The 16,565-nt window shown below is 34.8% G+C and overlaps 1 protein-coding gene across 3 annotated transcripts in view; it reads right to left on the bottom strand.

Moving 5' to 3' along the window:
• Window positions 1–2,028: 2,028 nt before the first annotated feature.
• RECQL4 (RecQ like helicase 4) overlaps window positions 2,029–16,565 on the bottom strand; it is a 50,849-nt gene continuing 36,312 nt past the window's right edge. Inside the window, exons 20-24 of one of the 3 annotated variants that reach the window (XM_072925098.1) lie at window positions 15,567–15,736; window positions 12,968–13,130; window positions 12,211–12,325; window positions 10,781–10,883; window positions 2,029–2,736 (exon numbers count right to left, since the gene is read on the bottom strand). In XM_072925098.1, the coding sequence (XP_072781199.1) occupies window positions 2,615–2,736; window positions 10,781–10,883; window positions 12,211–12,325; window positions 12,968–13,130; window positions 15,567–15,736 (673 nt within the window). In that variant the 3' untranslated portion in view covers window positions 2,029–2,614. Of the gene's footprint in view, window positions 2,737–8,024; window positions 8,333–10,780; window positions 10,884–12,210; window positions 12,326–12,967; window positions 13,131–13,866; window positions 14,607–15,566; window positions 15,737–16,565 lie in introns of those variants that run through there. The other 2 variants (XM_072925097.1, XM_072925099.1) reach the window with 2 other exon arrangements.

The raw sequence follows: 16,565 nt of genomic DNA, 5'->3' as shown, positions 1-16,565 counted from the left end.
AAATATCAATAAAATGCCAATAAAATCCCCCAAAATTCCCAATAAAATCCCTATAAAATCCCGAAAAAATCCCAATAAAATCCTGAAAAAATCCCGAAAAAATCCCAATAAAATCGTAATAAAATCCCAATAAAATCTCAATAAAATCCCAATAAAATCCCAACAAACCCATCCAGGTTCTCTCATTTCTTTATTGAATAAAATCCCAATAAAATGCCCCAAAAATCCCCCAAAAATCCCAATAAAATCTCAATAAAATCCCAATAAAATCCCCCAAAATCCCCAAAAATCCCAATAAAATCGCCACAAACCCATCCAGGTTTTTTCATTTTTTTATTGTATAAATCCCAATAAAATCCCCATAAAATCCCAAAAAATCCCCCAAAAATAGCAATAAAATCCCCCAAAAATCTCAAAAAAATCCCAATAAAATCCAATAAAATCCCCCAAACATCCCAATAAAGTGTCAATAAAATCCCCAAAAAATCCCAAAAAAATTCCCAAAATTGCCAATAAAATCCCAATAAAACCCCAACAAACCCATCCTGTTCTTTTCATTTCTTTATTGAATAAATCCCAATAAAATCCTAACAAAATCCCGATAAAATCCCAATAAAATCCCCCAAAATCCCCAATAAATCCCCAATAAAATCGCCACAAACCCATCCTGGTTTTTTCATTTCTTTATTGTATAAATCCCAATAAAATCCCCCAAAAATCCCAATAAAATCCCGATAAAATCCCACAAACCCATCCTGTTTTTTTCATTTTTTATTGTATAAATACCAATAAAATCCCAATAAAATCCCAATAAAATCCCTAAAATTCCCAATAAAATCCCAATAAAATATTAATAAAATCCCAATAAAATCGCCACAAACCCATCCAGGTTTTTTCATTTTTTTATTGTATAAATCCCAATAAAATCCCAATAAAATCCCCAAAAAAACCCGATAAAATCCCAATAAAATCCCCCCAAAATTCCCAATAAAATCCCGATAAAATCTCATTAAAATCCCAGTAAAATCCCAAATAAACCCCAACAAACCCATCCTGGTTTTCTCATTTCTTTATTGAATAAATCCCAATAAAATCCCAATAAAATGTCCCAAAAATCCCCCAAAAATCCCGATAAAATCCCAATAAAATCCCCAAAAAATCCGAATAAAATCCCAGTAATATCCCGATAAAATCACAATAAAATCCCAATAAAATCGCCACAAACCCATCCTGGTTTTTTCATTTTTTTATTGTATAAATCCCAATAAAATCCCAATAAAATCCCCCAAAAATCCCAATAAAATCCCAATAAAATTCCGATAAAATCCCAATAAATTCCCAATAAAATCTCAATAAAATCCCAATAAAATTAAAAAAAAATCCCGATAAAATCCCAATAAAATCTCAATAAAATCCCGAAAAATCCCAAATTTCTGTTGCCATTCTTGACATTTTTGGGGTTTTTTTCCCCAAATTTTTCATTTTTTCCAGACGAATTTTGGGGTTTTTTTACCAAATTTTTGGGGTTTTCTCAATATTTTTGGGTTTTCTCTGGAATTTTGGGGTTTTTCCAAATTTTGTTTTATTTTATCCCGAATTTTGGGGTTTTTTTTCAGACATTTTGGAATTTTTTTCCTGAATTTTCAGATTTTTCTGACGACTTTTCCCAAAATTTTTGAGATTTTTTCCCATTTTTTTGTGGTTTCTCTCAAAATTTTTTGGGTTTTCCCAAATTTTTTTGGATTTTTTTCCCCCCAATTTTTTTGGTATTTCCCAAGTTTTGGGATTTTTCTGATTTTTTCCCAAAATTTTTGCGTTTTTTCCCGAATTTTTTGGGGTTTTTGCCAATTTGGGATTTCCCTCAAAATTTTGGGGTTTTCTCTGGAATTTTGAGGCTTTTCCCAAATTTCCCAAATTTTTTTTTATTTTTATATTTTCTCTGGAATTTTGGTTTATTTTTCCTGAAGTTTTTGGGTTTTTCTCTGGAATTTTGGGGTTTTTCCTGAAGTTTTTGGGTTTTTTCCCAAATTTTGGGGTTCCTCTCGATGTTTTTGAGATTTTTCCCAAATGTCCCGAGATTTTGGGGTTTTTCCCGAATTTTTTTGTGTTTTCTCTGGAATTTTGGGGTTTTTTTCCTGCATTTTTTGGTTTTTTTTTCTGGAATTTGGGTTTTTTTCTGCAGTTTTTGGGGTTTTTTTTCTGCTTTTTTATTTTTTGGGTTTTCGCTGGAATTTTGGGGTTTTTTCTGCAGATTTTTGGGGTTTTTCTGCATTATTTTAGATTTTCTCAGGAATTTTGGGGTTTTTTTCTGCATTTTTTTTGGTTTTCGCTGGAATTTTGTGGGGTTTTTTTTCTGCAGTTTTTTTGGGATTTTTTTCTGCATTTTTTTGGGGGATTTTCGCTGGAATTTTGGTTTTTTTTCTGCATTTTGGATTTTTCCTTGAATTTTGGGGTTTTTTTTTTGGAATTTTGGGATTTTTTCTGCATTTTTTTGGTTTTTTTCGCTGAAATTTTGGAGTTTTTTCCCACAATTTTTTTGGGTTTCCTCCAGAATTTATTTTTTTTCCCAAATTCACTGCTTTTCCCCCCATTTTTGCCGTTTTCCCGGAATTCCTCAGCGCCAGGCCAGGATCTCCAGACTCGCCAGGCGGGAAAGGCTCCGGAATTCCCGTCCCAGGAGGCGCCTCCAGAACCGCCGGTCGCGGCCGAAATCCCGCGCCGGGAAACGGGGAGAGCCTGCGGGAGAGACCCCAAAAAATTAACAGAAATTCACCCCAAAATCACAATAAAATACACCAAAAATATCCCCAAATATACCCAAAAAATCCCAATAAAATCACCAAAAAATCCAAATAAAATCCCACAAATATACCCAGAAAAAATCCCAATAAAAGCCCCAAATATAACTAAAAAAATCCCAATAAAATCCCCATAAAATCCCCAAAAATTACAAAAAAATCACCCCAAAATCCCAAAAAGAATCCTCAAAAATATCCCTAAATATATCAAAAAAATCCCCCCCGAAAAAAAATCCCAATAAAATCCCCAAAAATTCATAAAAAATCCCAATAAAATCCCAAAAAAATCCCAATAAAATCCCAAAAAATCCCAATAAAATCCCCCCAAAAATCCCAATAAATCCCACAAATATACCCAAAAAATCAAAAAAAAATCCCCAAAAATACCTAAAAAATCCCAAAAAGAATCCCCAAAAGTACAAAAAAAAATCCCAATAAAATCCCCCAAAAATCCCAATAAAATCCCAAAAATGTCCCCAAATATACCCAAAAAGATCCCAAAAAAATTCCAAAAAATTCCAACAAAATCCCCAAAAAATCCCAATAAAATCCCCAAAAATATCCCCAAATATATCTAAAAAATCCCAAAAAAATCCCAAAAAATCCCCCCAAAAATCCCAAAAAAATCCCAACAAAATCCCCAAATATACCTAAAAAATCCCCAAAAAAATCTCGCAAAATATCCCCAAAAAATCCCAATAAATCCCCAAAAAATCCCAATAAAATCCCAAATTTCCGCCGGCGTCTCCAGTGAAATTCCCAATTTTTTTCCCAAAGTTTTTGGGGTTCCCCCAAAATCCCGGGCGGGGAAACGGGGAGAGCCTGGGGGAGAGACCCGAAAATTAACAGAAAATCACCCCAAAATCCCAATAAAATACCCCAAAAATATCCAAAACATCACCCCAAAATCCCGATAAAATACACCAAAAACATTCCCAAATTTAAAAAAAAAAATCCCAATAAAATAAAAAAAAAATCCCAATAAAATCCCAAAAAATTTGTAAAAATATCCCCAAATATCCCCAAAAAATTTCAATAAAATCCCCCAAAAAATCCCCAAATATACCCAAAAAATCCCAATAAAATCCCAAAAAATCCCAAAAAGAATCCCCAAAAATTCACAATAAAATCCCAAAAAATCCCAATAAAATCCCCCCAAATCCCAATAAAATGCACAAATATAGCCAAAAAAATCCCCCCAAAAATCCCAAAAAATCCCCAAAAATTCACAATAAAACCTCAAAAAAATCCAAATAAAACGCACAAATATACCCAAAACGTCCCAAAATATCCCCAAAAAATCCCAATAAAATCCCAAAAATTCCCTAAAATATCCCCAAATATACCAAAAAAATTCCAATAAAATCCCGAAAAATCCCCCCCAAAATCCCAAAAAATCCCCAAAAATATCCCCAAATATACCCAAAAAAATCCCCCAAAAATATCCCCAAAAATCCCTATAAAATCCCAATAAATTCCCCCAAAAAATCCCAAATTCCAGTGAAATTCCCAATTTTTTTCCCAAAGTTTTTGGGGTTCCCCCAAAATCCCGGGCGGGGAAACGGGGAGAGCCTGGGGGAGAGAGACCGAAAATTAACAGAAAATCACCCCAAAATCACAATAAAATACCCCAAAAATGAGCAAAACATCACCCCAAAATCACAATAAAATACACCAAAAATGAGCAAAAAATCACCCCAAAATCCCAAAAACAATCCCCAAAGATATCCCCAAATATCCCCAAAAAATCCCAATAAAATCCCCAAAAATTCACAATAAAATCCCAAAAAATCCCAATAAAATCCCCAAATATACCCAAAAATACCCAATAAAATCCCAATAAAAAAAAATCCCAAAAACTTCACAAAAAATCCCAAAACCCCAAAAATTCGAAAAATATCCCCAAATATACCCAAAAAATCCCAATAAAATCCAAAAAAATCCCAATAAAATCCCCAAAAAATCACAATAAAATCCTCCAAATATCTGCAAAAAGTCCCTATAAAATCCCCGAAAAGTCCCAATAAAATCCCAAAAAATCCCAATAAAATCCCCCCAAAAATCCAATAAAACCCACAAACATTCCCAAAAAAATCCCAAAAAATCCCCCCAAAAATATCCCCAAATATACAAAAAAAACCCCAAAAAATCCCAAGAAATCACAATAAAATCCCCCAAAAAATCCCAATAAAATCCCCCAAAAAATCCCAATAAAATCCCCCAAAAATCCCCATAAAATCCAAAAATATACCCAAAAAATCCCAATAAAATCCCCAAAAATCCCAATAAAATCCCCAAAAAAATCCCACTAAAATCCCCAAAAATTAAAAAAAAAAATCACCCCAAAATCCCAAAACCAATCCCCAAAAATTACCAAAAAATCCCAATAAAATCCCAATGAAATCCCCCCAAAATGAGCAAAACATCACCACAAAATCCCAAAAACAACCCCCAAAAATATCCTCAAATATCCCCAAAAAATCCCAATTAAAAAAAAAAAATCCCAATAAAATCCCCAAATATACCTAAAAAAATCCCAATAAAATCCCCAAAAAATCCCCCAAAAAATCCCAATAAAATCCCCAAAAATTCACAAAAAATCCCAATAAATTCCCAAAAAATCCCCCAAAAATATCCCCAAATATATCCAAAAAATCCCCATAAAATCCCCAAAAATTCACAAAAAATCTCAATAAAATGCCAAAAAATTCCCAAAAATATCCCCAAATATACCCAAAAAATCCCAATAAAATCTCCAAAAATATCCCCAAATATACCCAAAAAAATCCCAATAAAATCCCCCCAAAAATCCCAATAAAACCCACAAACATACCCAAAAAATCCCCCAAAAATATCCCCAAAAAAATCCCAAAAAGAATCCCCAAAAAATCCCAATAAAATCCCCCTAAAAATCCCAATAAATTCCCCAAAAAATCCCAAAAAATCCCAAATTTCCGCCGGTGTCTCCAGTGAAATTCGCAATTTTTTTCCCAAAGTTTTTGGGGTTCCCCCAAAATCCCGTGAGGGGATACGGGGAGAGCCTGGGGGGGAGACCCGAAAATGAGCAGAAAATCACCCCAAAATCACAATAAAATACACCAAAAGTTGCAAAAAATCACCCCAAAATCCCAAAAACAATCCCCAAAAATATCCCCAAATATACCCAAAAAATCCCAATAAAATACCCCAAAAGTTACAAAAAATATCACCAAAATATCCCAATAAAATCCCAATAACATCACCAAAAATTCCCAAAAAATCACCCCATAATCCCCAAAAGAATCCCCAAAAATACCCAAAAAATCCCAAAAAGAATCCCCAAAAATTCCCAAAAATGTCCCAATATACCTAAAAAATCCCAATAAAATCCCAATAAAATCCCCCCAAAATCCCAAAAAACCCCACAAATATACCCAAAAAAATCCCAATAAAATAAAAAAAAATCCCAATAAAATCCCCCCAAAATCCCAATAAAACCCACAAATATACCCAAAAAAATCCCAATAAAATCCCCAAAAATTCCCAAAAATATCCCCAAATATACCTAAAAAATCCCAATAAAATCCCCAACAATTCACAAAAAAACTCAATAAAATGCCAAAAAATTCCCAAAAATATCCCCAAATATGCCCAAAAATCCCAAAAAAAATCCCCAAAAATCCCCAAATATACCCAAAAAGATCCGAACAAAATCCCCCAAAATTCACAGTAAAATCCCAAAAAATCCCAATAAAATCCCAACAAAACGCACAAATATACGCAAAATGTCCCAAAATATCCTCAAAAAATCCCAAAAAATCCCCCCAAAAATATCCCCATATATACCTAAAAAATCCCAACAAAATCCCCAAAATTTCACAATAAAATCCCAAAAAATCCCAATAAAATCCCCCAAATATCCGCAAAAAATCCCAATAAAATCCCCCAAATATCCGCAAAAAATCCCAATAAAATCCCCAAAAAATCCCAATAAAATCCCAAATTTCCGCCGGCGTCTCCAGTGAAATTCCCAATTTTTTTCCCAAAGTTTTTGGGGTTCCCCCAAAATCCCGGGTGGGGAAACGGGGAGAGCCTGGGGGAGAGAGCCGAAAATTAACAAAAAATCACCCCAAAATCCCAATAAAATACACCAAAAATATCCCCAAATATCCCCAAAAAATCCCAATAAAATCCCCCAAAATTCACACTAAAATCCCAATAAAATCCCCCAAAATTCACAAAAAAATCCCAATAAAATCCCCAAAAATTCACAAAAAATCCCAATAAATTCCCAAAAAATCCCCCCAAAAATCCCAACAAAACCCACAAATATACCCAAAAAAAAAAAAACCTCCCCAAAAATATCCTCCAAAAATCCCCAAAAAAATCCCTCAAAAATTTCTCCAAAAATGTCCCCAAATATACCCCAAAAAAATCCCAATAAAATCCCCAATAATTCACAAAATCCCAAAAAATGCCAATAAAATCCCCCCCAAAATCCCAATAAAACCCACAAATATACCCAAAAAAACCCAATAAAATCCCAAAAAATCCCCCAAAATTCCCAAAAATATCCCCAAATATACCCAAAAAATCCCCAAAATACCCCCAAATTAACCCAAAAAATCCCAAAAATACCCCCAAATTAACCCAAAAAATCCCAATAAAATCCCCCAAAATTCACAAAAAATCTCAATAAAACGCCAAAAAATTCCCAAAAATATCCCCAAATATACCCAAAAAATCCCAATAAAATCTCCAAAAATATCCCCAAATATACCCAAAAAAATCCCAATAAAATCTCCAAAAATATCCCCAAATATACCCAAAAAAATCCTAATAACATCCCTGAAAAATCCCAATAAAATCCAAAAAAATCCCAATAAAATACCCCTAGAAATTCCAATAAAACACACAAATATACCCAAAACATCCCAAAATATCCTCAAAAAATCCCAATAAAATCCCAATAAAACCCCAAAAAATCCCCCCAAAAAACCCAATAAAATCCCCCAAATATCCCCAAAAAATCCCTATAAAATCCCCAAAAAATCCCAATAAAATCCCAAAAATCCCTATAAAATCCCCAAAAGAGTCCTCCAAAATACCCAAAAATGTCCCCAAATATACCCAAAAAATCCCAAAAAAATCCCCACAAAAATCCCCAAAATATCCCCAAATATATCCAAAAACTCCCAAAAAAATCCGCACAAAAATCCGCACAAAAATCCCCAAAAATATCCCCAAATAATCCCCAAAAATTCATAAAAAATCCCTAAAATATCCCCAAATATACCCAAAAATATCCCAACAAAATCCCCAAAAATTCACAATAAAATCCCAAAAAATCCCAATAAATTCCCCCCAAAAATCCCAATAAAACCCACAAACATACCCAAAAAATCCTCCAAAAATATCCCCAAAAATCCCAAAAAATCCCCAAAAAATCCCAATAAAATCCCGAATTCCTGCTGGCCTCTCCAGTGAAATTCGCAATTTTTTTCCCAAAGTTTTTGGGGTTCCCCCAAAATCCCGGGTGGGGAAACGGGGAGAGCCTGGGGGAGAGACCCGAAAATTAACAGAAAAGCACCCCAAAATCCCAATAAAATACCCAAAAATATCCAAAAAAATCACCCCAAAATCCCAAAAACAATCCCCCAAAATGAGCAAAACATCCCCCCAAAATCCCAATAAAATACCCCAAAAATATCCAAAAAATCACCCCAAAATCCCAATAAAATACACCAAAAATATCCCCAAATATCCCCAAAAAATCCCAATAAAATCCCCCAAAAAGCCCAATAAAATCCCCAAAAATTACAAAAAAATCACCCCAAAATCCCAAAAACAATCCCCAAAAATTACCAAAAAATTACCAAAAAATCCCAATAAAATCCCAATGAAATCCCCCCAAAATGAGCAAAACATCACCCCAAAATCCCAAAAACAACCCCCAAAAATATCCTCAAATATCCCCAAAAAATCCCAATAAAATAAAAAAAAAATCCCAATAAAACACCCAAATATACCTAAAAAACCCCAATAAAATCCCAAAAAATATCCCCAAATATACCCAAAAAATCTCAATAAAATCCCCAAATATACCCCAAAATCCCAATAAAATACCCCAAAATCCCCAAAAGACCCCAATAAAATCCCAAAAAATTCCTAAAAATAACCCCAAATATACCCAAAAAATTCCCAATAAAATCCCCACAAAATCCCAATAAAATCCCCAAAAAATCCCAATAAAATTTCCAAATATACCCAAAAAAAAATTCCCAAAAAAATCCTCAAAAAATCCCCCAAAAATTCCCCAAAAATATCCCCAAATATGCCAAATAATATCCCAAAAAAAATCCCCCAAAATTCAAAAAAAACCCAAAAATCCCAATAAAATCCCAAAAATATCCTGCAAAAATTCCCACAAATATCCTCAAAAAAATCCCAATGAAATCCTGAATTGGGGATTTTTGGGGATTTGGGAATTTTGAATTTTTGGATTTTTTTTGGGATTGGGGATTTTGAGATTTGAGAGTTTTGGAAATTTGGATTTTTTAAAATTTGGATTTGGAAATTTGGGATTTTTGTGATTTGGGAATTTTGTAAATTTGGAGTTTTGGGATTTGAGATTATCGAGATTTGGGAGTTTTTAGGATTTGGCAATTTGGAATTTTTGGAAATTTGGATTTTTTTGGGATTTGGGAATTTGGAATTTTTGGATTTTTTTGGGATTTTGGATTTTGAGATTTGGGATTTTCGGAAATTTGGAAATTTGTATTTTTTGGAAATTTGAGAATTTTGGATTTTTTTGGGATTTTTGGATTTTTTTGGGATTTGGGATTCTGAGATTTTTTGGATTTTGGGATTTTGGGATTTTGGAAATTTAGGAATTTTGGGAATTTGGAATGTTTGAAAATTTGGGATTTGGGATGTTGAGATTTGAGATTATTGGAAATTTGGATTCTTTGGCATTTGGGAATTTGGAATTTTTGGATTTTTTTTTTTATTTTGAGATTTGAGATTTTTGGAAATTTGGGATTTTTGGAAATTTGGAGTTTTGGGATTTGAGATTATTGAGATTTGGGATTTTTGGGATTTAGGAATTTGGAATGTTTGGAAATTTGGGATTTTTGGATTTTTTAGGGATTTGGGATTTTGAGATTTTTGGAAATTTGGGATTTTGGAAATTTGGGATTTTTGGAAAATTGGATTTTTTTTGGGATTTGGGAATTCGGAATTTTTGGATTTTTTGGATTTTGAGATTTGAGATTTTTGGAAATTTGGAGTTTTGGGATTTGAGATTATTGCGATTTGGGTATTTTCAGGATTTGGGGATTTGGTATTTTTGGAATTTCAGGATTTTTGGATTTTTTTGGGATTTGGGATTTTGATATTTGAGATTTTTTTGGAAATTTGGATTTTTTGAAACTTGTGATTTGGGATTTTTGTGATTTGGGATTTTTGCAATTTGGGATTTTCAGAAATTTGGAAATTTGTATTGTTTGGAAATTTGTATTGTTTGGAAATTTGGGATTTTTGGATTTTTTGGGATTTGAGACTTTTTGAAATTTGGATTTTTTGAAATGTGATATTTGGGATTTTTACGATTTGGGATTTTTGGAAATTTGGAAATTTGGGAAATTTGGGATTTTTTGATTTTTTGGGATTCTGAGATTTGAGATTTTTTGAAATTTAGAATTTTGGAAATTTGGGAATTTTGGGAATTTGTAGTTTTTGGAAATTTGGGAATTTTGGAAATTTGGGATTTTTGGGATTCTGAGATTTGAGATTTTTTGAAATTTAGAATTTTGGGATATTGGAAATTTTTATTTTGGGAATTTGGAATGTTTGGAAATTTGGGATTTGGGATTTTGAGATTTGATATTTTTTTGAAATTTGGATTTTTTGAAAATTGCGATTTGGGATTTTTGGAAATTTGGAATTTGGGAATTTTGTAAATGTGGGAATTGTGGGAAATTTGTGAATTCCGGGCTGCCCACCGATGCCGTGGAAGATCCTGGCCACGGCTCTCCCCGTGAATTCCTGCTCCGGGTGCGCCGCCAGCAGCTGCCGGATCTCGGCGCGGATTTCCTCCTCCTGCTCCTGCGCAATTCCGGGAAAATTCGGGAATTCTCGGCCACGATTCCCAAATTCCCACAATTCCCAAAAATTCCCTCAGTTCCCCAAAAATTCCCCCAATTTCCCCTTTTCTTTCCCCAATTTTCCCCCCAAAAAATCCCATTTTTCCTCAATTCCCCCCAAACTTCCCCCCCAAATTTCCCAAACTTTCCCCCCAAATTTCCCAATTTTTTCTCCAATTCTCCCCTAAATTTCTCCCAACTTTCCCCGTTTTTTCCCAAAATTCCCAATTTTTTGCCCATTTTTTGCCCCCAATTTCCCGCCATAATTCCCGAATTTCTCCTCCAAAATTCCCAATTTTCCCCCATTTCTCCCCTAAATTTCCCCCATTTTCCCCCAAAATTCCCAATTTTCCCCATTTCTTGTCCCAAAATTCCCAAATTTTTGCTCGATTTATTGACCAATTTCCCCCCAATTTTTCCCATTTTTTTCCTCCAAAATTCCAAATTTTCCCCATTTCTCTCCTAAATTAATCCAAATATTCCTCTCAATTTTTCCCATTTTCCCCAATTTTTTCCTATTTTCCCCAATTTTCCCCCACTTTTCCCCCAATTTCCCCTCTAAATTCCCAATTTTTTCCTCAATTTTCCCCAAATTTTCTCCCCAAAATTCCCAATTTTCCCCCATTTCTCTCCCAAATTCATCCCAATTTTCCCCAAAATTCCTAATTTTCCCCCCGAAATTCCCAATTTTTTCCCCAATTCTCCCCTAAATTTCTCCCAACTTTCCAATTTTTCCCTATTTCTTGTCCCAAAATTCCCAATTTTTTGCCCATTTTTTCCCCCAATTTTATCCCAATTTTCCCCCAAAATTCCCAAATTTCTCCTCCAAAATTCCATATTTTCTCCCCATTTCTCTCCTAAATTAATCCAATTTTCCTCCCATTTTTTCTCTTTTTTTTCCCAATTTTTTCCTAATTTTTCCCATTTTCCCCCTTTTTTCCAATTTTTTCCCAATTTCTCCCTCAAAATTCCCAATTTTTCCCCACTTCTTGTGCCAAAATTCCCGATTTTCCCCATTTCTTGTCCTAAAATTCCCAATTTTTCCCTATTTCTTGTCCTAAAATTCCCAAATTTTGCCCAATTTTTTTCCCAATTTCCGCCCAATTTTCCCCAATTTTTCTCTCCAAATTTCCCAATTTTCACCCATTTCTCTCCTAAATTAATCCCAATTTTCCCCCCAATTTTTCTTATTTTTTCCCCCATTTCCCCCAATTTTTTTCCTATTTTTTTCCCAATTTTTCCCAAATTTTTTCCCAATTTTTTCCCAATTTTCCCCAATTTTCTCCCACCTTTGGAATTCCTTCCTCCTCCTCCTCCTCCTCTTCCTCCTCCTCCTTCAGGAAATGATCCCGGAGCAGCTCCCGGAGCCGCCGCTCCTGCAGCTCCGGCGGCTCCCGCGCCACGCTGCCGAAATTCCCAAATTTTTGGGTGAATTTTGGGAATTTTGGGGAATTTCGGGAATTTTTAAAGGGATTTCAAAAAAAAATTTGGCGTTTTTTGGAGGAAATTTGGGGTTTTTTTGACGATTTTTGGGGGTTTAGAAATGAAATTTGGGAATTTTTCACGGAATTTTGGGATGAATTTGGGAACTTTTTGGAGCAATTTTTTCGGAGGAATTTTGGGAGAATTATTTGGAGGAATTTTCTGGACTATTTCTGGGATGAATTTGGGATTTTTTTTGAGAAATTCTGTGGAATTTTTTTGGAAGTTTGGGGATTTTTTGGGAATTTTCGGTGGGAATTTTTTTGAGGAATTTTAGGATGAATTGGGAATTTTTGGGGCTAATTTGGGGAATTTTTAGAGGCATTTTGGGAATTTTCTGGATTTTTTCAGGAATTTTGGGGGGAAGTTTGTGGGAATTTTGGGGAAAATTTTTTGGGAATATTTGGGGGAATTTTAGGAATTTTTCAAGGAATTTTCAAGATTTTTTTGATGATTTTTGTGATAAATTTGAGATTTTTCTTTTACGATTTTTGGGATTTTTTGGAGGATATTTTGGGATGTGTTTGGGGGATTTTTGGGAATTTTTTTTTTGGGAATTCTGACCTGTGGAACATTCGGAAGCAGCGCCGCAGCCGCCGCAGCTCCGCCCTCTCGTGCCGCAGCCGTCGGGAATTCAGAAATTCCGACACCGAATCCAACTCGGCCCCGCTCAGGTCCCCGACGGCGCGGAAGTGGAAGGAGAATTCCCAAAATTCCACCTGGATCCCTGAAAATCCCAAAAAATTCCTAAAATTTCCAGCAAAATTCCTGCTGATTTTCATCAAAATTCAAAAAAATCCCCAAAATTCCCCCAGAATTCCCTCAAAATTCCCAAAATTCCCCCAGAATTCCCAGAAAAATTCCTCCAAGTTCCCAAGATTCCCACAGAATTCCCAAATTTCCCTACTGAATTCCTCAAAATTCTCAAGATTCCCACAGAATTCCCAAAATTCCCAGCAAAATTTCTCAAAATTCCCATTGAATTTCCTCTAAATTGACAAATTTCCTCAAAATTGACAAATTTCCACAGCATTCCCAAAATTCCACCTGGGTCCCTGAAAAATTCCCAACATTTCCAGCAAAATTCCCATTGATTTTCATCAAAATTTAAAAAAAAAAATCCCAAAATTTCCACAGAATTCCCAAAATTCCACCTGGATCCCTGAAAATCCCAAAAAAATTCCAAAATTTCCAGCAAAATTCCCTCAAAAGCCCCAAAATTCCCCCAGAATTCCCAGAAATTCTCAATATTTCCAGCAAAATTCCTCAAATTTCCCAAGATTCCCACAGAATTCCCAAAATTCCCTGCAAAATTCCTCAAAATTGACACAATTTCCACAGAATTCCCAAAATTCCACCTGGATCCCTGAAAATCCCAAAAAATTCCCAAAATTTCCAGCAAAATTCCCATTGATTTTCATCAAAATTCCAAAAAAATCCCAAAATTCCCTCAATATCCCCAAAATTCCCCCAGAATTCCCAGAAATTCTCAAAATTCCCAGCAAAATTCCTCCAAGTTCCCAAGATTCCCACAGAATTCCCAAAAATCCCAGCAAAATTCCTCAAAATTGACAAAATTTCCACAGAATTCCCAAAATTCCACCTGGATCCCTGAAAATAAAAAAAAAATTCCCAAAATTTCCAGCAAAATTCCCATTGATTTTCATCGAATTTCCAGAAAAAAATCCCCCAAATTCCCACAGAATTCTCAGCAAAATTCCTCAAACTTCCCCAAATTCCCACAGAATTCCCAGAAATTCTAAAAAATTCCCAGCAAAATTCCTCAAAGTTCCCAAGATTCCCACACCATTCCCAAAATTTCCAGCAAAATTCCTCAAAATTCCCATTGAATTTCCTCCAAATCGACACAATTTCCTCAAAATTGACAAAATTTCCACAGAATTCCCAAAATTCCACCTGGATCCCTGAAAATCAAAAAAAATTCCCAAAATTCCACCTGGATCCCTGAAAATCCCAAAATTTCCAGCAAAATTCCCATTGATTTTCATCAAATTTCCAGAAAAAAATCCCAAAATTCCCAGCAAAATTCCCTCAAAATCCCCAAAATTCCCAGAAATTCTAAAAATTCCTGGAAAAATTCCTCCAAGTTCCCAAGATTCCCACAGAATTCCCAAAATTCCCTGCTGAATTTCCTCCAAATGGACAAAATTTCCACAGAATTCCCAAAATTCCACCTGGATCCCTGAAAATCCCGAAAAATTTCCAACATTTCCAGCAAAATTCCCATTGATTTTCATCGAAATTCCAGAAAAAATCCCAAAATTCCCACAGAATTCCCAGAAAAATTCCCCACAGAATTCCCAGCAAAATTCCCTCAAAATCCCCTAATTTTCCCCAGAATTCCCAGAAATTCTCAAAAGTCCCAGCAAAATTCCTCAAAATTGACACAATTTCCACTGAATTCCCAAAATTTCACCTGGATCCCTGAAAATCCCCAAAAATTCCCAAAATTTCCAGCAAAATTCCCATTGATTTTCATCAAAATTTCAAAAAAAACCCCAAAATTCCCAGCAAAATTCCCTCAAAAGCCCCAAAATTCCCACAGAATTCCCAGAAATTCCCAAAATTCCTAGAAAATTCCTCAAAATTGACAAAATTTCCACAGAATTCCCAAAATTTCACCTGGATCCCTGAAAATCCCCAAAAATTCCCAAAATTTCCAGCAAAATTCCCATTGATTTTCATCAAAATTTCAAAAAAAACCCCAAAATTCCCAGCAAAATTCCCTCAAAAGCCCCAAAATTCCCACAGAATTCCCAGAAATTCCCAAAATTCCTAGAAAATTCCTCAAAATTGACAAAATTTCCACAGAATTCCCAAAATTCCCAGCAAAATTCCCTCAATATCCTCAAAATTCCCTCAGAATTCCCAGAAATTCTCAAAATTCCCAGCAAAATTCCTCAAAAGTCCCATTGAATGTCCTCAAAATTGACAAGACTTCCACAGAATTCCCAAAATTCCCGAATTTATTCCCAAATTTAACCCCAAATTTCCACCAAATTTCCTCAAAATTTCCCCAAAAAGCACAAATTTTCTCCAAAAATCCCCAAATTTCCATCAAATTTCTCCACAAAACCCTCCAAATTTCCTCCAAAGTCTCCGAAAATTCCCAAAAATTCCCAAAATTCCCGAATTTTCCCACCTTTTCCCTGGATCCCGTTCAGGCTCTGCCGCAGCCTCGGCCACTCCCAGCCCATGGAGTCGCTCAGGGCAACGGCGTCAAACTCCAGCGGCCCCGAAATTCCCAAATTTCCCGAAATTCCCGAAATTCCCGAGGTTCCCCGAGCCAGCAGGAATTCCAGGGGAGGGCACCTGGGGAAAAAAAATTAAAAATTTCCATTTTTTCCCTGTTTTTTCCTAATTTTTTCCCAAATTTCTCGATTTTTAATCCAAATTTTGCTACCAAATTTTCCCAATTTTCACCCCAAATTTCCCATTTTTTACCTAAAATTCCCCAAAATTTTCCTAATTTTTAACCAAAATTTTCAACCCAAATTTCCCCCCCAGTTTTCCCTAAAATTCCCAATTTCTTCACCAAATTTCCCCCCAAAATTTCCAAATTCCACTCGAAATTCCCCCAGAAGTTCTTAATTTTTAACACAAAATTTCCTCCAAATTTTCCAGTTTTTATCCTAAAATTTTCCCTTAATTTCCCAATTTTTACCATAAATTTCCCATTTTTATCCTAAATTTTCCCACAAATTTCCCCCAAATTTCCCCCATTTTTACACCAGATTTTCCTCTAAATTTTCCAGTTTTTACCCCAAGTTTTTCCTCCAAAATTCCCCAATTTTTATTCCAAAACTTCCCATTTTCCCCCAAATTTTCCCCCAAATTTTCCCATTTTTTCTCCCAAATTTTCCCATTTTTTCCCAAATCTTACCCCAAACTTCCCCCAATTTTTATCCCAAATATTTCCCTAAATTCCATCCTGAATTTCCCAATTTTTATCACAAAATTTCCCAATTTCCCCCAATTTTCCAGAATTTAACCCCAAATATTTTGTCCCAAATTTCCCAATTTCTTACCCCAAATATTCCCCCATAATTTTCCCAATTTTACCACAAAATTTCCCCAAGAATTTCCCAGTTTTAAACACAAATTTTCCCAAAATTTTTTAATTTTTACCCTAACAATTTCC

The sequence above is a fragment of the Taeniopygia guttata genome, chromosome 2, assembly GCF_048771995.1.
Source record: "Taeniopygia guttata chromosome 2, bTaeGut7.mat, whole genome shotgun sequence".
In the NCBI taxonomy this organism is placed as follows: domain Eukaryota; kingdom Metazoa; phylum Chordata; class Aves; order Passeriformes; family Estrildidae; genus Taeniopygia; species Taeniopygia guttata.
This window is presented reverse-complemented; position numbering and strand designations above follow the sequence as displayed.